The sequence below is a fragment of the Triticum urartu genome, chromosome 3A (genome assembly GCF_056163025.1).
Source record: "Triticum urartu cultivar PI428250 chromosome 3A, HENAU_Tu73, whole genome shotgun sequence".
NCBI lineage: Eukaryota > Viridiplantae > Streptophyta > Magnoliopsida > Poales > Poaceae > Triticum > Triticum urartu.
In genome coordinates this window covers 370,911,636-370,933,182 of record NC_141875.1, presented here as the reverse complement: position 1 = coordinate 370,933,182, position 21,547 = coordinate 370,911,636, and the positions used below count along the sequence as shown (strand labels likewise).

Sequence of the window (21,547 nt, the reverse complement as noted above, 5' to 3'; positions counted from 1 at the left end):
TAGATCATTGTAGGTGATTGTGTTAGGGTAAAGCTCAGAGACGACACAATATGTATGCAGCATAAAATCCACTGTCTTGAATGTCCAAAGATGCAACGAGAGGTTTGTTATTTCAACTAAAACCTGGGATCCACCATGGTTATCATTGAAATCATAGGCTCGTGTGCCACAAAATGTTGAGTTTTCATCTGCATAGAGGGTGGTAAAGTATATATTACCCAGGTTAAGCCTCTGTTCGGACTGAAGGAACTCGACTGCTTGTTTGTTCTACTGCTTGTTCGGGATGCTAATTAAGAACTCCTGGTCAGGAGTATCAATAGTAACAATTTCATCGCACTTAAGCTGAAAAGCTTTAGCCAATGCATCATCAAAGTGCCTTCGTGCAGTTCTACTATCAGGAGAGAAAATGATTTGGAAATGGTAGTGTGTCCGGATCTCTGGGCATTTTGTTTCACCATAAGAAAGAAAAGCTCTTGTAATATTTCTTCTGGAACAGACAGGCGAGGATGAAATACCTAGCAAGATTATAAAATAGTTTAGACTATCTGCCAGCTTAGGCACCGAGAAAGGACGACTGGATCTAAGAATACAGGGGCAGCGGCTGAGTTTAGAGGAGCAGGGAAAGAATGGAATCTACCTTGAACTAAAATGGCAGTATAGGATGCAGCTTCATCGGTTGAAGAAGATGCCATAAGCCCAGGGCACCAAGAGATGTAGCGAGGGAAGAAACCCTAATGGATGCGCGGAGAGTGTGACGGCGGGATTGGTGGGGTGGAGTAAGAGAGCGTGCAGGTTATGGGGGACAACACATAGGCCACTCTTCAGCCACACAACCCACACCTTGTCTGGATATGAGGCACAACCAAGAATGGGCCTACTGGGCCGAAGTAAAAACATGAATGGGCCAGAGCCTTAAAGGCTATGAAAAAAGGAGGAGATGACCAGAGTCTAAAACAGAGGGGAGACAAAATCATCTATGAAAAGAAGAAATCATCTGCAGACTATGGGGCAGCATACCACACATAAAAAGGCAAATGATAATCGAACAGCACACACATAATAGGCTAGAGTTCACTTGATTATATAGAGGAGTTTTTTGTTTTGTCGTGCTTTGACACTAGTACTTGAGCAGCCAAAGACTTTTTAGCACACAGACATATAAATAGAGAAGTTTTAGACATGCTTCGTAAGAAGCATACAACCACACCAAGGTCTATGCAAGAAGCATACACGACAACGGACTCTGCTTGTAGCTGGTCAAAGAGCATTGTGATGGAGCGTTGTCGAGAGCGAAGCCAGATGCATAAACCGCCATCTTTCTCCTTCGATCTTGCTAAGGAGAAGCTAATGTACATAGGATAGATAACCTACAGCAGAATGCAAAGTTTCAGAAATCAGTTCCAAGTATGAGAATGGAAAAACAAGTCCAAGAACAGTAGTATATAGGGAAATTGTGGTGTACCTATAGATATTTTAAGGTTGCATAGGCAGGGCAAAGGAGTCACTGCTGCTTTGTTTTCTTCCCTCCTCCAACTCCTTTTCCAGCAACGGGGTTCCTTTATTTCAAGGTGTGTTAGTCAAAAATAAATAAGCGGAATGCTATACATAGGTTTGGAAACCAGCTATATTAATGGAATGTAAGAAGCAGTACTTACTTCTTTTTTTTCTGAAGTGGACTCTTATCATCTTTTGCATGAGCAGCACCAGAAGGATCTTCAGCCTTTTCATCATCCTTCACCTGGAGCACCCAACATATACATAAGCTTGATAATAGAGAGATATAGCATATTGATATTGGATGGTTATTAGGTTATACAATAGTAAGATTTTGCCTTGACACCTGTGTATGAATGCGTGACTATGCTGCTCAGTTACTGAACATATATCGTGCATTTATAGTATTTTTGCGTTAGTTAGCACATGTGTGTTAACAGGTATCTCAGGCAGAGCAGAGAAATATTCACCGCGGCTATTTCGTCACACTTCTTTGGAGGATCTTGTGCCAGAGGGAGCTTCTTGTCATTGCCGATAAATAAAGCACGCCTGGTCCTATTGGGTGGGCATGGTGATTTGCTAGAAAAGAAAATACGATCATAAGTGTAAGCAAGTATTAGAAAATACTGCAGTAGTCCTTTCTAAAGAGGCATACCCTGGAGATGCAGATGAAAGGAGACCAACACTGAGCTTTGAAGTTGGTGTCTGCGTTTGAGTGTAAAAAAAGGAAATGAGAAGAACTGAATTAGTTTGTGGGCATCTTGATTGAATAAATCGAAAGAGAGATGGTAGACTAAGAAAACAACACACCACGCCTGTAGGTGATGGAAAAGTTATAGCAGGGCTCCCTGAGGAGCTGCCAGGCTGGGCTTGCTTGATGCTTGGGGTACTGGGTGTAAACATCTCAGATGGTACTGGACTATCAGTGAGGGAAGCAGAGGATGATGCTCCAGATGATCCAGGGACACAATCAAAGGCAGATGAGCTTAACTCAGGCTTGTAGGTTTCCATAATTTTCACAACTTGAAATGATAACTGTGTGCTTGTGGTTGCAAAGCTTCTCTTTGCAATGGACACAAGAAGTTTATACTTCTGCCCAATAATCTGGGTAATCTCTGGTGGAGCAATTTTATCAACCATCGGTACACGAGCTATCTCTTGTATGGTTGGAAGTCCTGGGTTTCTAAACTTTAGTAAATTGAGGAGTGGTTTTCCAACAGCTGCTTTTCCAACTTTATCAAACATGGTGAACTCAGCCTCACCTACATCATCACTCGCAAATACCGAAATACAGTACCTGCACATGGCACGAATAGAATGAGGATTGTAGTAAAGGACTAATAAAACATAGAAGAGGCATGTCTAAATAAATGAGGCAGGAAGCCTGAGGATACAAACAAGACAAAACAAAAGAAACAGGAGACAAAGGTCTTGGAAGGCACATACGTTTCCTGTGCTGCTATGGATGAGCAGTTAGGATTGGCGCATCGGTAGTTCGATGCGACTATAGTAGAGGTCTTGTTGCAGGAGGAGCAAGAGAAGAACCACCAGCGCTGATCAGGATTGAGCCTCTGGACAGTAACGGTACATATGAACCGTTTTTCCTGTCGAAGTAACATAACTTGCAGTTGAGCACATGACCAGGAAAAATTGGGAACAACATATAGAGGAAAAGACAGCGAGGATACCTCGTCTTCGTAAGGGTTCAGGCGTAGGAGCTCTGACACGGTCTTTTCAACAGGATCAACGTAGATACGGGTAGTAAATGCACCCTCGGTCAAAGCAGCATTGTTATCAATGGGTTTGAAATTAGTCCCCAACCTATTTTAATATGCAACATGGGAGATAGTTAGCAGCGTGACAAAGAAAACAACACTGTCTTCATATTCATGGTTAAAGCAAGAGAAGACAATTAGAAGGCATATAGAAATCACCTGTTGCGGAAGTCATTTATCACTGGGAGATCCTCGTCAATGTACCAACGGCAAGCAGAACTACCACTAAGTCCTTGAACACCTGCATAGTTATTGAACAACATAGAGGGGTAAGAGGCTGCATTGAACATAGAATGAAAATGTTGTACAATATAGAATGCATAAATGTATAAGATGCAATAGGTTGACCACCTTGATTTATTTTAGGTAGTGTTCCTACAAAAATTGCAATCACAGCTTCCTTTTCGCCTCTTGCCCACACTGCTTCTTCTTCGAATTCAATCGCTCGATCACCCCAGAGGACAAGCCTTAGCTCCTTACCCCTATAGGTTTCATATGATGAACAAATCAGTAAACAAACGAACGAGCAGGTGGCCTAGAATGGTGCATGCATAATAATAAGCAAATGCCACTTACTGTAAGTCAGTTAGGATTATTGTCCTTGTGTTTGATGGCTCTGGCTGATGCATTGATTGGATAGTGACCACATCAGAAAAAACAGTTATTCTTCCAATGACATCTTCAAAACCATAGAATTTGCAAGAGCATCAGACTCCAGATATTTGACAAGTGGTTTTTAATGTACTTAGGCGTGCAGTGACACAACTTACCAAGGAAACGAGGCGGTGGCCCACATGGCCTGGGGATGTCCTGAAATGGGATCAAATTGTAGGTGCAGAACAGGTAATCTGCTTCCAAGCCCGGGCGTAAAACAACGTTGCTAAACCCGGTGAACTGAATCATGAAGCGACTCTCAACAGGTCTATAACTTGTCTTTGTTTCAACGCAGTTGAAGTTGCTCATCATGTAGACCTTTCCTTCCTGCAGCTCATTCTTCAGTTCTTCTGCTCGGTGAGGAGGTATCTGCACATACATATGGTTGCCCTGCCAACAAAAACAACAATTAGAAAGGTATCCTAGGCCAAATATGGACAGTTGGCGTTGAGCTAGCTATGTAGAGACAAACCTGGCTATCAAGAACAACTAAGTCCATGTGCTGGATAGGCCCATTGTCAGTCCCCCACGATAAAACCACAGGCGCGAGACAAGGACAGATACAACCCACTTCCTGCTGTGCTTGTGTATCTCAGAGAGCATCTGATGCGCCATCTAGAAACATAAAGACACTTTTGCTTAGGAAGGTAAAAATACACAAAGAAGCAACATATTAGGTTTTGCAATATGATGGCATACCTAATCGAAGTCAAGTGAACAGACATACTAAGCGAACTACCAAAATACCTTTAACACGTACATAGATGCACAAAAAAGAATAGTATTCGCTATCTTAGATAATGAGCAGCAACAGATAAAACAACATTTACAAACTCAAATCTTATTGAAAAGGGAGCAGACAATAGAAATATTTCACCAAATGAGGAAGCATATAATAATAGAGACTAAGAGGCAGCAAGTAGTAGTGAGACCAAAAGCAGCTCGCAAAATAAAGCACGACGTAGGTACTATTCCAAAGACCCAAAGATCTCAGAGAAAACTATGTTTCTAGTCTGAGATCCAAGTGTGCCATCTTCATTCTCGATAAGTATTTTCAAGTTTTTCTTGGAAGTCACACGTGAAACCGCCACGTAAAGCTGGCCATGAGTGAAAACAGGGCTTTTCAGGTATAATCCAACAGCTGAGAGAGTCTGTCCCTGGCTCTTATTGATAGTCATGGCATAACAAACCCTAACCGGAAACTGGCGACGATGTAAAGTAAATGGCCATTTAGGATCCTTGGCAGTGAGGCAAATCCTTGGAATGTACACAACATCCCCAATATTAGAACCAGTCATGATAATAGCCTCAATGACTTTCTCACCAAGTTTAGAGACAACAAGACGAGTACCATTACAAAGACCAGTTGCCTGACTCAAATTTCTAAGGAGCATAATCGACACACCTTTTTTCAATAGCAACTTGTGATGTGGGAAATTGTTAATTTTAATTGTATTGAGGTACTCGATAGGATAAAACACATCCATATTACACATTGAGTCAGCAGCATTTCCTATATAATCATAGCTTAAGTACTCTCTCTCAGCAGAAGGCATTAAGGCTAGCACATGGTCATTAACTTCCTGAGCTAAATCATTTGTTGTTGTTAAGATAGCCCTTTGGCACAAGTACTTTTGATTAGAACATTTTTTTAGCAAAGTTTGTATATACAGCATTAACAATAGCGCCTATTCTATTTTCCTCAGAATGGATCAACATATCATCAGGAATTGTTACCCAACTTGGCTCACACTCCCCTTGTCTAGTAACACAAGGCGCTGTACCATCACCAATACTCAAGATCCAACCAGCAAAAGAAGCTATCTCAGCTTGTAAAACAGGATCTGTTGTTTGCACAGCCAAACACATGTTCACTTTAAGATGTAGAACCTCTATAAAACACCATAGTGGTGAATTTGTTATAGCAGCATTTATAACCTGTGAGCGAGCCCCAACCTCAATGACTGGTAAAATCTGTCTCAAATCGCCACCCAAAACCATAACCTTACCACAAAAAGGCATGTCAGCTATAGAAGGATCGTCGGCAGACAGAATATCATGCAAGCTACGATCCAAAGCCTCAAAACATTTACGATGCGTCATTAAAGCCTCATCCCATATTATTAGGGAGGCTGATTCGATCATCTCTGCTAATTTGCTAGATCTTTTTATATCACATGTTCCATTGTCATCTAGACTGATTGGTATTTTAAACCTAGAATGAGCAGTCCTACCGCCAGGTAAAAGAAGTGCTGCAACCCCAGAAGATGCAACTGTGAGAACAATCACTTCTTTACCTCTAAGATAAGCAATTATGGAACTCCAGAGAAAAGTTTTCCCAGTTCCACCATACCCAAAAACAAAGAAGAAGCCAGGTTTTCCAGACACAACTCGGCCGATAATATTCTTATAAGCTAGGAGTTGATCTGGATTTAATTTGGTTGTACATGGTTTCTGCCTTTAGTAGTTCACTTTTAGGATCAGCAGATAGTTCATCAGTTATCATTTCATTGTCATCAGAGTTATCATCATATGTAGTCTTTAATGGCAGCTTGTGGTCTAGAATATCAGAACCATTTTTACTAAATAGAACTGTCAACTTATCAAGCAAGATGTCTCTCAGCTCATCAGGAGGTACAACATGATTATCATCACGAAAAGAGCGCTTGATATTGCACTGAATATCCTCAGCTAAGTGTGACCAATATTTTTCGAAGAAAGCATTTTCATCATTAACACCACAATGAACAAGGATTGTAACAAAAAGCCTGCGCAGCTGATCTCCCATACCCCAAGTCAAAGCCTCATCACACACTATACCATTCAAGATCATCTCCAAGTAAGCCCCTAGCAGCACATGCCTCCTTACAGGTTTCATACACAATCTCATTATAAGTTCTAACATCTGTATAAGACATGGCACCTTTGACAACCATCAATTGCAAGATAGAAAAGTTCTCCAGTTGTAGGGTGAACAGAATAAATTCTACCAATCCTATAACTCGAGGTCTTAGGAATCCATTGTTTTTTGCTTGCTAGCCAAGTCCATTTGGTTGGGAAGTCACAATAAGTAAGAGACCTAGAATTTGCATGGCATCTATTAGCTACAAACCACTCGGTTAACATTGTTCTCTGTAGCCACTCATCATCAGCAACTGACTTCAGGTTTGCTTTAACATTGAAACGCACCATGTGTTTATTTAATAAATGAACAGGCAATCTTTCAACAGAAGGCATCTTACTGTGTATATCAAAACCATATATCCTCCATCAACCATCTTTATCACATATGTAACGACATTGTCTATATTCCATGATCTCATCAATCTCAATACCATGCTTGTTTTTTATGCTTTCAAACAAAGTTTTTGAAAAATCAAGACCCTTTGTAACATACTTATAAAGATACTTGATGACATGGGTTTTATTGCACCACTCAACGTTAATATGCGCTTGGTATTTTTTTAGCATAAGCATATTATAAGGAACAACATGCCTATTATCAAGCCTGACCTTTTTTTAATTATAAAACGGCCGTTGTCTGGGCGACTATACACAGGGAATCCACTATCATCTAGAGAGGTCTCGAGCTGAAATGACTTAGGAATTTTTTTTGAACACAATCCCTCTTTCATGCAAGGACATTTAACACCATCGTCCCCGCAAGGGCCGTGCATCATGTGTTCAGAAACAAGAACTTATCCAAGAGGATCCACAACAGGATCAGGGATAGAAGCCGATATAAAAGAGTCAATTAAAGCAGGACTAACCTCCCGTTTTTTCCTATCAAGCCAGATCAGGATATGGGCATGAGGAAGCCCTCTTTTTTGGAACTCCACAGTGTGCAGTACTGTGAACAAAGGGATAAAAAATATCACGAGCCGAGGTGGAAAATAACAGGCAAAAAGAGATCAGAGGAATCACAAAGCACGTTTTACCCGCTACGACAGGACCAAAGGCCTCCCCACTCTTAATATCATGAATATAGTCATTGAGCTTCATGTGATAAACCCTGACCGGAAGATCCGCCCTGTTTGAAGGCATCTGGCTAGGTTCAGAAGACAGGGCTTCTGTTATCTCAGGCCACTTGGGATTGCAGGTAAAGGTGGTGAAAAGGTCTGGTGGGCCAAAGACACGTGAAATAGCCACCGCGTCCTGGAAGTTCTCAATCATATAACGCCGGCCACCGGTAAAAGAGGATGGAAGTATTTTTTTTGCCAACAGAACTTGCATCTGTTTGCCCTTTTCCAACAGCATCAGTGACTCCTTGCAAGTTCTCTGCTCTAAGATCATTATTAGCCTTCATAATGAAATGCAGCCTCCACTCGTCTATGCAAGCGCGTGCATCTACAATGGCCTGTTAGGAAAGCAAACCACAACAAAGGTATGTATTATGCTGCTCTGGTCTATAGCGAAGAGAATAGGAATAGTAGTCCTACATAGTGAGCCTGGTTCTTTTGCTAGTATCTAAAGGGTCTGAACCAATATATTTAAGCCCGAGCTAAAACCCACGTTCTGCATAGGGGAAGAGAAGAGTATACTGCAAAGGCATATATGATGTTTGCAAAGAAGATATTTGCTGCAGATTGTCATCTCTACCGTGTATTATTATGTCACGACAAGAAGCCTCCACCGTGAACTCAACAAACATTAAAGATGCTAGCTCATCAGTTGTAGGAAGGCTAAATTGTAGGCCATCGGATTCTCCAGGGGCAACTAAATGAATGGCTATCTCGGCATGCCTATTGGCTGCTAGTATTTCTCTAGCTGATCTAAACATTTTGACATAAGAATTGTGTGTATCAAGCATATGCATCAAGCCTTCAACAATAGATTCATCTAAACCACCATCGCTCTTTTCACCCTTTTCTAAAGCCTGAATCCTGTTTTGCACCTCATTTTGGGTATCATATATATAGAGTTCGGCATACTTAGGGGTATTTCCTTCCTTAGGCATAAGAGATCCCATTCGATGACAAACCTGCCCGTTTATTTTGTATATATTTGGACCATTACCATCATTTACAGAACGGTTAACAGTAGTTCCCATGGAAGTAAATGCAAAGAGGCAGTTGTACTGACGAATTTTTTTTATAAACTCTCTACCACGCGAGGGACCATTGTATCTCAACAACTCAGAGAGAAGCAAGGGCGGCTTTTTAAAAGGTGTAATATACACCTTACCACCCTTGCAACATTTGTTGTAAACCACCTGCCTTAGCGTAATAGCGGATTCCGATCTCACCCTCTCCTCGAACCAGAAGACTGCACCACAGTTGGTACATTTGTAGTCTGGGCCACCATAGAAAGATCTCTTTCGGTACCCAGCTACAAATTTATCTTGACTCAGTAACAATGGTAAATCAGCATTGCATCATACAATAGTTTCTAGGCATATCGGCACTCAACATACCTTTCAGCATCTTAGACTCCTCAGCCGTGAATCCAACCCAGTCAGCACTTAAGGGCGATCCAATGGCCGGCCCCTTCCCCCTAAGTCTATCAACAACCACCCTGCATCTCTTTCTATTACGAGACGTAATTTCCGGACTAAGAACGGGGAAGAAACCATCATCTAAAAAAACAAAGGGCCTGTCACAGGTACGAAGAGGAATCGAGAGAGTGCAGGAGGCACACCTATAAAGGAAAAGGACTTATTTTAAAAGGGCACCCCATACATTTTCTTTTAGGTAGGCCTGAGGATATGTAGGGCAACGGTGAGTCACAGAAAGACAGCCTTCATCGAACAACACGGCGCAGAGGTGGTTGACTGGTGCTTGAACTGGCCTTACAACGAACAGAACGGTGCTGAGGCATGACTAACAGGAACGACATGAAGAACATAACAACCACAACACACTGCAACAGGAATGTAACACAAAGAAAGGCAATCTAATCAGGCGCATTAAACAGCAAAAAGGCATACACCTAGACCCAGGAACAGAATCCAAAAGACAAGGTTCTATAAAGGGCATGGAACATTTTTTTAAACGAAAGGGAGAGGCATCCCAAAAATAAACTGTAAGCCTTTTTAAAAATACACAGGCAGAAGGAAAAGGCAATCAAACAAATCCGAGCGGCGAAAAAACAAGAGAGAGAGAGAGAGCAAGTACACGAGACACCTTCCCAAGAGCCCATGGGAAACTATAAGCCCAAACAAACAAGATTCTCTAAAGTTCGTGGCCCAAGAAATACCTTCCCAAAAGCCCATGAAGAACCAGAAGCCCAAAAGGAACAGGGTCCTCTAAAGCCCGTGCTAGTTTTTTCTCTATAAGAGAAGGGGGCGGTCCAAAGACCAAAGACCCAACCGAGGAAGAATCAATAAACAAGTAACATATTTATTATTTGGGCACGTGGGAAGAGCATTGAATCCAAAGAAGAAGACTATTATTATTTGGGCACGTGGGAAGAGTATTGAATCCGAAGAAGAAGACTATTCTTTTCAGTCTTGAAAAACACAGAAAGAAAACACTGTAAGAGCCATATAGAAAGCCCAAGGACTTTATTGCATCAGAGCAATGAACCAATTCAGTACAAAGCAGGCACACAGGCCCAAATAGGAAGCCCAGAAAAGATAGCTAAAGAGATAGAAGAGAGGAAAGCATCTGAGAGCACAGTAGACCCTAGTCAAACTAGACCAGAATAGGGCTAACATTTGGATTTATCTCCGTCTCCGCAGACGTACGGCGCAAGCGCAATAGCTCTCTCTCCAAGTGACCAACACGCTGAATGGCAGAGTCTGCAACGGTTATGGAAGAACAAAGGGAGCTCCTATAGGCCATCATACAGTCATAATTATAGTCTCGAACGACAAACCCATAAAGACGCTGCAAAAAACTTATAGCCTGGAGGGCAGCCTGTTCATAAGCATGGACAAAACCACACTAGGCCGAGCTCCAAAAAAATTCTCGTCGCGGAACCAGAGCAGAACTATCCCCTGGAAGCTCCAGTTCTACCCCAGCAAGAACGGACCCATCCTTCGTGACCTCACACAGATACAAAAGTGCCGGCAAAGAAAACCAAGCCACCACGGCTTCCAAAATGGGTATAACAGTTGAAATAAGAGCACACATCCTGCTCACACACAACGAAATTATAAAAAAAACTAAAAAATAACACGACCCCCGGAGCAGATCCGGAATAGCGAGATTATCAGTACATCAACAACCATGATAACATGCACAAACAAGTAAATACATTTGAACCCAAAGGTAGCCGACATCCAATGGAAAAGGAGAGCAAACCTTGAGGAGCAGCAACAATTCACATATTCAAAAACAGATCAGCCTTTCCAATCTACAAAATAAATGCAGATAGAACCATTAGAACACAGCAAGTCACAGAGCACACACATATATATATATATATTCTATCAAAGGTACTAAATAAGTGCAGAGCCACACAACGGCACCAGAACAATTCTTCTTTTAACCAAAGGCAACAACATCACTTAGCATGACAAAACACCATCCACTACATCTATAGCAACTTTTAATTACTGAGCAATTAAACTGTATACATGTGGGAAGCGAAAGACCATCAATCAACTTCAACCACCGTGTTTTTTCAAGGAAAGTAAAAACACAAGAAGTATAAACCTTCAGGGCCACTGCAGAGGCAGCAGCCAACCAAAACGGACTAAGCACGACATCTTCTCGGACCTAGTCTTTCGGGCTATTACTAAGCAATGCATCTCTCGACAATCCAAAAATAGAGACAAACAGGCAAAAGAGAAGAACATTACCAGAATGACGAAGCACAACCGGAAGAGCAGCCAACAAGCGGACGTGGACGAACAGCCGACCAACCTGAAAACAACCTAAAACACAAACCATACTATATTAGTCGCCGACGAACAACATGAAGCATGCACATGCAGAAATCACGGAACGCGAAAATGGCAAAGCAGAGCACACGGTAGCAGGAAACCATCCTATCGATCAGCACCCAACCATTTCAACAAACACCTCAAAGACATATGTCCACACAGAGGCAGAAGAGACAAGCACTAACCTGAACAGCAAGAACGTAATGGCGCACGCTCCCACGTAAGAGCCAACGGGAAAATCGGCAGCAAACTGCGCACCAATGGAGCAAAGACAAGCAAACCAAGTCAGTAAGCAGGAGAAGGAACGACAGACACAAACAAGGAAAGGATAAGAAGATGAACCTCAACCAACACCACCCATGGAGGAGCGTGTGGCCATGGCGAGAACAGCAACGTAAGCTGGCCGAACTGGATGAAGGCAGGCGAACATGAGAGGACGCGGCGGCCTGGAAGCGTGGACGAAAGCGAGCGAACGAAGCGGCGTGGAGGAAATGAGGGATAGAAGGAGGAAAGGGGGAAACCGGAGAGAAAAGTCCCCGGCCACCGCAATGGCAGAGGCAATTCTCACAGAGGCGTATGGGAACCCACCACACATCCATCGACACCCGGTCTGCCTACCGGGCCCAGGGGTTCTAGAGCCCACTGTCGTAGGCTGCCACGACCCCACAGAGGGCACCCGCCAGAATGCGCACTGCCGACGCACATGCCGGTCACGCGGGGCGTCACGCGTACCCACGCTGCACCGCACACACGTCCATTGGCCCCGCCCACGCGGAGGGAACAGTAGCAGGCCACCAGCAGTACAACCCAGAAACAACGCGGCATGGCACTGCCATTCCACGAGACGAGACCGCTCGCCCACTCCGCTCGCCCACTCTCCATGCGCTGGGCCGGCCGAATCATGAGGTCAGCAGGCCAAACAGGCAACGCGCACAGGAGTAAAAGACACCAGGAAGCTGACGCATGGGGCCATGCGTCAGCGAGGGCCACTTGCAGCCATAGCACCAGCCACCAGCCGGGTGCACATGCGGCAGCCCACCCTGTGCCCACCCTGCGTTGGACGGGCCCTCCGGGACGCACGCCACGGATCGCCCGCCAAGCCCATCCCGCACGCCGCACGAACGCCCGGTCCAACCATCCTGTGAGGAGCCTAGCCAGGGCAGCAGACGAGCGGGGCCAGGAGTAGCACGGGACCACGTGTCATCACAAGGAGAAAGGCCAAACCGGGTGCGCATGCGTCAGCCAGCCTTCTCACAACGCACGACGCGCACAGCGCATCCCCACGACGGACGATGCCAGCAGCGCCCTGAACGTGCGGCGCGTGAGGACTCGCTCGTTCTCACCCGGCAGCGATTCACCCAGGCAATAGATCGGCCACATGAGCCCACCAGCCATGGACTCGGAGGAAAAAACGGCACGGTGAAAACAAGAGTCAGCGAGACGCAGCGATCGGACGACCAAAGGCAGGCACTGACCGGAAACGGTTCGATCGGAGGGCCAACGAGCAACGCGGTCGGGGGAGCATTCTCAGAGCGACTTCCCCAGCTTCTACTTTGTTTTAAATTCTCAATCAAAGTAGACAAAGTCATATCATTGGAATCAGTAGGAGCACTCTTATTAGCAAAAAAATTCATAAGTTCATCCATCTTTCCACTCAAAACATTAATCTCTTCAATTGCATGCAGCTTTTACTAGTAGATATTTCAGTGTGCCATTGAGAATAATTAACCATAATAGTATCTAGGAGTTTGGTAGCTTCTCCTAAAGTGATTTCCATAAAAGTGCCTCCTGCTGCCGAATCTAAAGGATTTCTAGAAGCAAAATTCAATCAGGCATAAAGATTTTGTATAATCATCCATAAATTCAAACCATGTGTAGGGCAATTACGTATCATTAATTTCATCCTCTCCCAAGATTGTGCAACATGCTCATGATCAAGTTGCTTAAAATTCATAATATCGTTTCTAAGAGAGATGATCTTAGCGGGAGGAAAATACTTAGAGATAAAAGCATCTTTGCACTTATTCCATGAATCAATACTATTTCTAGGCAAAGACGAAAACCAAGCTTTAACACGATCTCTAAGCGAAAACGGAAATAGCTTAAGTTTAACAATATCATTATCCACATATTTCTTCTTTTGCATATCACACAAATCAACAAACTTGTTTAGATGGGTAGCGGCATCTTCACTAGGAAGGCCAGAAAACGGATTTTTCATGACAAGATTCAGCAAAGCAGTATTAATTTCACAAGATTCAGCATCGGTAAGAGGTGCAATCGGAGTGCTAATAAAATCATTATTGTTGGTATTGGCAAAGTCACACAATTTAGTATTATGTTGATCCACTGTGACAAGCAAGCAATCGAACACACAAGCAAACAAGCAAAGAAGCAAAAGAGGCAAACTGAAAAAGAGAAGGGGAACGGAAAAAGAGGGCGAATAAAACGGAAAGGGTGAAGTGGGGGAGAGGAAAACGAGAGGCAAATGGCAAATAATGTAATACGAAGGATAAGAGTTGTGATGGGTACTTGGTATGTCTTGACTTGGCGTAGATCTCCCCGGTAATGACGCTAGAAATCCTTCTTGCTACCTCTTGAGCACTGCGTTGGTTTTCCCTTGAAGAGGAAAGGGTGATGCAGCAAAGCAGCGTAAGTATTTCCCTCAGTTTTTGAGAACCAAGGTATCAATCCAGTAGGAGACCACGCACAAGTCGCCTCGTACCTACACAAACAAATAAGAACCTCGCAACCAATGCGATAAAGGGGTTGTCAATCCCTTCACGGCCACTTGCAAGAGTGAGATCTGATAGAGATAATAATAATAAGATAAATATTTTTGGTATTTTTATGATATAGATTGAAAGTAAAGATTGCAAAATAAAATAGATTGGAAACTTATATGATGGAAAATAGACCCAGGGGCCATAGGTTTCACTAGTGGCTTCTCTCAAGATAGCATAAGTATTATGGTGGGTGAACAAATTATTGTCAAGCAATTGATAGAACATAGAATACTTATGAGAATATCTAGGTATGATCATGTATATAGGCATCACGTCCGTGACAAGTAGACTGACTCCTTCCTGCATCAACTACTATTACTCCACACATCGACCGCTATCCAGCATGCATCTAGAGTATTAAGTTCATAAGAACAGAGTAACGCCTTAAGCAAGATGACATGATGTAGAGGGATAAACTCATGCAATATGATATAAACCCCATCTTTTTATCCTCGATGGCAACAATACAATACGTGTCATTTCCCTTTCTGTCACTGGGATTGAGCACCGCAAGATTGAACCCAAAGCTAAGCACTTCTCCCATTGCAAGAAAGATCAATCTAGTAGGCCAAACCAAACTGATAATTCAAAGAGACTTGCAAAGATAACCAATCATACATAAAAGAATTCAGAGAAGATTCAAATATTGTTCATAGTTAAACTTGATCATAAACCCACAATTCATCGGATCTCGACAAACACACCGCAAAACAAGATTACATCGAATAGATCTCCAAGAGAATCGAGGAGAACTTTGTATTGAGATCCAAAGAGAGAGAAGAAGCAATCTAGCTAATAACTATGGACCCGAAGGTCTGAGGTAAACTACTCACACATCATCGGAGGGGCCATGGAGTTGATGTAGAGGCCCTCCGTGATCAATGCCCCCCCCGGCGGAGCTCCGGAAAGGCCCCATGATGGGATCTCTTGGGTACAAAAGGTTGCGGTGGTGGAAACAGGGTTTCGTGGTGCTCCTAGATGTTTTCGGGGTATATGAATATATATAGGAGGAAGAAGTAGGTCGGTGGAGCAACGAGGGGCCCACAAGGATGGAGAGCGCGCCCAGGGGGGTAGGCGCGCCCCCCTGCCTTGTGGCCTCCTCGATTGTTTCTTGACGTCCACTCCAAGTCCCATGGATCACGTTTGTTCCAAAAATCACGCTCGCGAAGGTTTCATTCCGTTTGGACTCCGTTTGATATTCCTTTTCTGCAAAACACTAAAATAGGCAAAAAAAGCAGTTTGGGCTGGGCCTCCAGTTAATAGGTTAGTCCAAAAATAATATAAAAGTGTAAAATAAAGCCCATTAACATCCAAAACAAATAATATAATAGCAATCAAAAATTATAGATACGTTGGAGACGTATCAAGCATCCCCAATCTTAATTCCTGCTCGTCCCCGAGTAGGTAAATGATAAAAACAATTTTTTTGATGTGGAATGCTTCCTAACATATTTCTCAATGTAATTTTTCTTTATTGTGGCATGAATGTTCAGATCCGAAAGATTCAAGATAAAAGTTTAATATTGACATAGAAATAATAATACTTCAAGCATACTAACTAAGCAATCATGTCTTCTCAAAATAGCATGGCCAAAGAAAGTTATCCCTACAAAATCATATAGTATGGCTATGCTCTATCTTCATCACACAAAATATTAAATCATGCACAACCCCGATGACAAGCCAAGCAATTGTTTCATACTTTTGATGTTCTCAATTTTTTTCAATTTTCACGCAATACATGAGTGTGAGCCATGGACATAGCACTATAGGTGGAATAGAATGGTGGTTGTGGAGAAGACAAAAAGGAGAAGATAGTCTCACATCAACTAGGCGTATCAATGGTCTATGGAGATGCCCATCAATAGATATAAATGTGAGTGAGTAGGGATTGCCATGCAACGGATGCACTAGAGCTATAAGTGTATGAAAGCTCAACAAAAGAAACTAAGTGGGTGTGCATACAACTTGCTTGCTCACGAAGACCTAGGGTAATTTGAGGAAGCCCGTCATTGGAATATACAAGCCAAGTTCTATAATATAAAATTTCCTGGGTTGAATTGATTTGGTCGACATGTTGATAAAGTGCCACATGCTAGTGATCCGTGCGGATCATTCTGGTGGATTGATGTGGCCCAACTATCTGATGTTTACAGGGGGATCACAACTGTTTCGGTTGGAGATGGCAGCACTGTACTTATCTGGAAAGACTTGTGGCTGGAAAGATTGTTGTCTGATTCTCACCCAGGGCCTTTTCCTTTGTCAAGCATGAAGACCTCTCGGTTAAGTATTTTCTGACAACAAATTCCTTGTCTGAGCTATTTCACTTGCCATTGTCACCATAGGCCAGGGGGTGAGGTCGGAGAGATGCAAGTAATGACCGAGATCATAGACCCCGGTGGGGAGGTGAAAGACACTTGGGTTTGTGCCTGGGGTGAGACACAGTTTAAAGCATCATGATTTTATGAGTTTTGCTTCAGACAGGTCGAAGTTGATGAGGCTTTTCGATCCATCTGGAGGACCAAGTGCAACAACAAATGGAAAGTTCTCTCCTGGCTGCTGCTAGTGGATCGACTAAACACTAGGAACCTGCTGAAAAGGAGGCATTACATGGTGGCAAATAATGACTATTTGTGCATGCCATCTGACTCTCCCCGGAAGAGACATTGGTTCACCTTTTTTTCAAGTGCCCTTTTAGTAAATTATGTTGGGACTCAGTTGGTATCCAGTGGCCTCACACAAGTTGTAGGTTTGAACTGCTGCGTGCTGCTAAGCTTGCATGGGACAAGCCTATGTTCATGGAGGTCTTTGTGGTTGCTGCATGGGGGATTTGGAAGGAGAGGAAAAACAAATATTTCAGAAATATTAACCACTCCCATGCATCCTGGAGGGCCAGATTCACGGAGGACTTTGCCATGCTTGTGTATAGGGCCAAAGAGAGCTTGAGAACCTTCATAATCTCCTTTGCTGCTTCCACTAATCGTAGTACCCCTCTGCTAGTATGTAGATCACACACCTCTTGTGTGTCTCCCCTAATGCAAAAATATGTAACCACCCCACCTCTTGTACATACTCCTTTTATTTTATAAAAAGTGACACTAGGAGCTTCTCCCAGTGTCTTCAGAGCTAAAAAATGTCACTTTATATTGCGCCTTGTGATAGCAACCTTTATTATGCAGTCCGTCCGTTTTATTTCTTTAGCATCGCAAGATCGTACAAAGCTTATTTTCCCTTAAAATAAAAGATCATACATATCTAGGAGCAATTTTTATTGCTTTATGAACCCATGACAACTTACTTGAAGGATCTTATTCAATCCATACGTAGATATAGTGGAATCTCATGGCATGAAACTAGGTTAAGGGTTTTGGATGCACAAGTAGTATCTCTACTTGGTGCAGATTTTTGGCTAGCAAAGATATTGAGCAGTGAATATAAGCAAACATAACTCAATACATTGTATTCCTTGTCCAACATTAATAATTTGAAAAAGAATATTTAATTGGGGCTAACAATCAAAAAAGATGTCCAAGATAGTATATTTATATTTCAATCTTCTCTTCCATTATTAATTGTAGCGATCCAACCTCAAACGCTCGAATCTCTGTGCATAAGTGTCATCCCTGGATCGGTAATGGTGACACACACAGTACTTGAAGGATTTATTGCAGAGTTCAATCACACACACTTATTACATCGAATATCTAAAAGAGAGTACTTATTACAATAATATGGCCAAAGGCCATCTAATGAATATAACAACGAAAGGCTTCAAAGGCAAAAATGAGTCCATCAACTCCAACGACATAGCTGAATGCAAGACAACGACCTAGCGCACCTTACTCTTTGTCTGAAAAGTCTTCAACATAATACATTGCAGCCCAAAACGGGTCAGCACATGGAATATGCTGGCTAAATAACACTGTAGAGCAATGAATAAGTAGCAGGTATAACTATATGCATATTTGGCTGGTGGAGGCTCTATGGTTATCATGTTTGCATAAAGCCAATTTTTCCCTACTGCAAAGGAAAAAAAATTAACTATTAAGTTGGTTGAAAAAAAATATTGAGAATGTTCCTCCAACTCAATCCTAAATTAAGTAATCATAAACCCAACAATTTAATTAATAAACTGATGAGATCAAATCAATAATTCAGGCACCAGATACTCAAGATGTCCATAACTGGGGACACGGCTAACCATGATTAGTTTGTACACTCTGCAGAGGTTTGCGCACTTTTCCCCACAAGACTCGATCTCCTCCGTTGGATTTCTCGCACTACATGATGTTTGAGAAACGGATGACCGAGACACAGTCTTTCCGAAGAGGTCCTCTTAACCGATAGATAGGCCGGTACACCTACAATCCCCTACATCTGCTAGCCCATCATGGAAAGGTTTCCCACAACTTACTCAATTATGCTAGAGCCCATAATTGCTTGTGGCTGCACACAGAAGTTTCTAGCATGAAGAATCTTTTGATCCCTTTGAGCCTGGATGGCAAACCAGAGGATGATCACACGGGTACTCCGGGATATCCCAAGACAGCTCTGGATTGCTCCAGGTGCCTAGACAACCATTGGGTGCTCCAGGGTGCCTCAACGAATCCATGCAGATGTGTATTAAAGTAGCCACCTTAAGTTAACCATTATTTAACAACTCTCACATCTGTCATGGATACACTCAACCAAACCACGTCTACGAGCATAGCATAGCAGTATAAGCATAACGAAGAAGTAACTCCCAAGGTTTGAATAAAAGGACAATAGGTCTACCTCATCAACTACTTCCCAATACCCACATGTTATCAAGTCCTAACCATGCAATGTTTGAGGGTTGAAACTAATGCATAAAACGGGGTAATAAAGGGATATGATGAAAGTGTTACTTGCCTTGCCGACGATCTGGAAACCCTAGTGACTCCTAGTAGCACGCTTCGCACTCCGGAAACTTTATCGCAAACAAACAATATCATACATAACCACTCAAGCAATATATGCAAGGCTAAAACTCAAAAGAAAGGATCCAAATCAAAAGTACAAGAGAAGATCTTCGATTTGCAAAAAGAAACAATCAAATCGGAGCTACGAAACTCAAATGCGGTCAAAAGAACTTCAAAATCAAATCTGCTTTCAACCAAATTTTAAATTTTCAAAATCATGTTCAAGTTGATTAACTGGGAAGAGGGGTTCGAGATGAAGGTTTTGGCGCTGGTTTCACTGGATTTGGACAAATGGTTAAAAAGTTGCGAGCGTTTGAAGATCAGGGGCTAATCTGCGATAAAAATAATCGCAGATAGATCCCTGGCTGAAAAATAAAAGAAAAAGAAAAGACTATCGAACGAACATTCGCTAACAGGGACGAATGAACGAACGCGTTCGTGAACAGAGGTGTTCGGGTGAACGTTCGCTAAATAGACCCGACCAGAAAAACTGAGAAAACCCTAACCCTAAAATAAAACCGATCTAGAACGAAAACCAAAAAGAAAAAAATAGGTGGCGGTTTTTACCGGTTCACGACGAAAACCGGGGTCGGCAGTGAGGTGGGATTCCGGCGAGGTGAACGGCGGCGCGGGCGGCTCTGGTGCGGCGGCATCGGCGGTAAGCGCTGGTGCGGCAGGCGGTGGCGGCAGAAGCGGCGGCAGCGGTGGCGCGGCTCTGGTGGTGGTGGCGGTGGGGGCCTCGGCCCTATATAAGAGGCCGGGGGGCGGTGGCTTGGGAGGAGGCCGGCCCGGGCTGGAGTCCGGCTCGGACTCCTCCTTGGCGTCCGTGCCAGGCATGGCGGCGGCGGGAGGAAGGCGGCGCGCGGAAGTGGGCCGGCTGGGTTTGGGCCCAGTCGGTCCGGGATTTTTTTAAAATAAATTCTGCAGAATAAAAATCCTAATAAAATAAAAAAAATCTAAAAATGCCAAAAATAATTTTCACCGTCTAAATAAAATATTTAGAACAAATTGAACATTTTTCTGACCTAAAAATGCAATTTTCAAAAATGCATATTTTTCTAGTTCAAATAAAATCTGAATAATATTATATATTTTATTTTAAAATTTTACCTCCAATATTCCTCTCTTTTTTAAGAAGTCATATTATCTTCCCTCTTTTATTTTTAATATTAGAAATAATTGGACAGAAAAATATTAAAATCAAATTGCTCCCTCTTTTCAAATTTGAGAAAAAAAATCAAATATGAAAATAAACGAAATCCCCAACTCTCTCCTTGGGTCCTTGAGTTTCTTAAGATTTCTAGGATCACAAACAAAATGCAATTAAAATATGATATGCATATGATAACCTATGTATAACATCCAAATTGAAAATTGGGATGTTACAAACCAACCCCCCTTAAGATGAATCTCGCCCTCGAGATTCGGGTTGGCTAGAAAATAGGTGTGGGTGGTCTTTCTGTAGGTCTTCCTCCCGCTCCCAGGTGGCTTCATCCTCGGTATGGTGGCTCCACTGAACTTTGCAAAACTTGATAATCTTGTTGCATGTAACTCGGCTGGCACACTCAAGAATCTTTACGGGTTTCTCCTCATAGGTCAAATCACCCTCCAACTGAATTGCTTCTAGGGGCACTATATCTCTTAGAGGAATATCGACCATCTCTGCATGGCACTTCTTCAACTGGGTAACGTGAAATACATCATGAACTGCTAACAATCCTTCGGGTAACTCCAACTTGTAAGCAACCTCTCCCATATGTTATAGAACTCGGTATGGTCCTACAAATCTCGGGGCTAACTTTCCTTTAACTCCAAACCGTTTAACTCCTCGCAGTGGTGACACACGAAGATATGCTCAATCTCCAATCTCATAGACTACCTCCTTACGTTTAGTATCTACATAGCTCTTTTGCCTGGACTGAGCTATCTTCAGTCTATCTCAAATCAACTTGATCTTCTCTTCGGACTCCTTAATTAAATCTGGTCCAAATAACTGACGGTCTCCAACTTCATCCCACATTAACGGTGTCCTGCATCTCCTTCCATACAAGGCTTCAAAAGGTGCCA

General features: G+C 42.8%; 1 protein-coding gene and 2 pseudogenes across 1 annotated transcript; all 3 read right to left on the bottom strand.

The window, feature by feature from the left end:
- Positions 1 to 1,501: 1,501 nt before the first annotated feature.
- Positions 1,502 to 20,317, bottom strand: LOC147979736 (uncharacterized; annotated as a pseudogene).
- Positions 4,892 to 5,479, bottom strand: LOC147979738 (uncharacterized). The gene has a single exon (XM_087545757.1). The coding sequence runs from the start codon at positions 5,477 to 5,479 to the stop codon at positions 4,892 to 4,894; it is 588 nt and encodes a 195-aa protein (XP_087401883.1).
- On the bottom strand, positions 6,331 to 8,973 carry LOC147979737 (uncharacterized; annotated as a pseudogene).
- Positions 20,318 to 21,547: the final 1,230 nt, after the last annotated feature.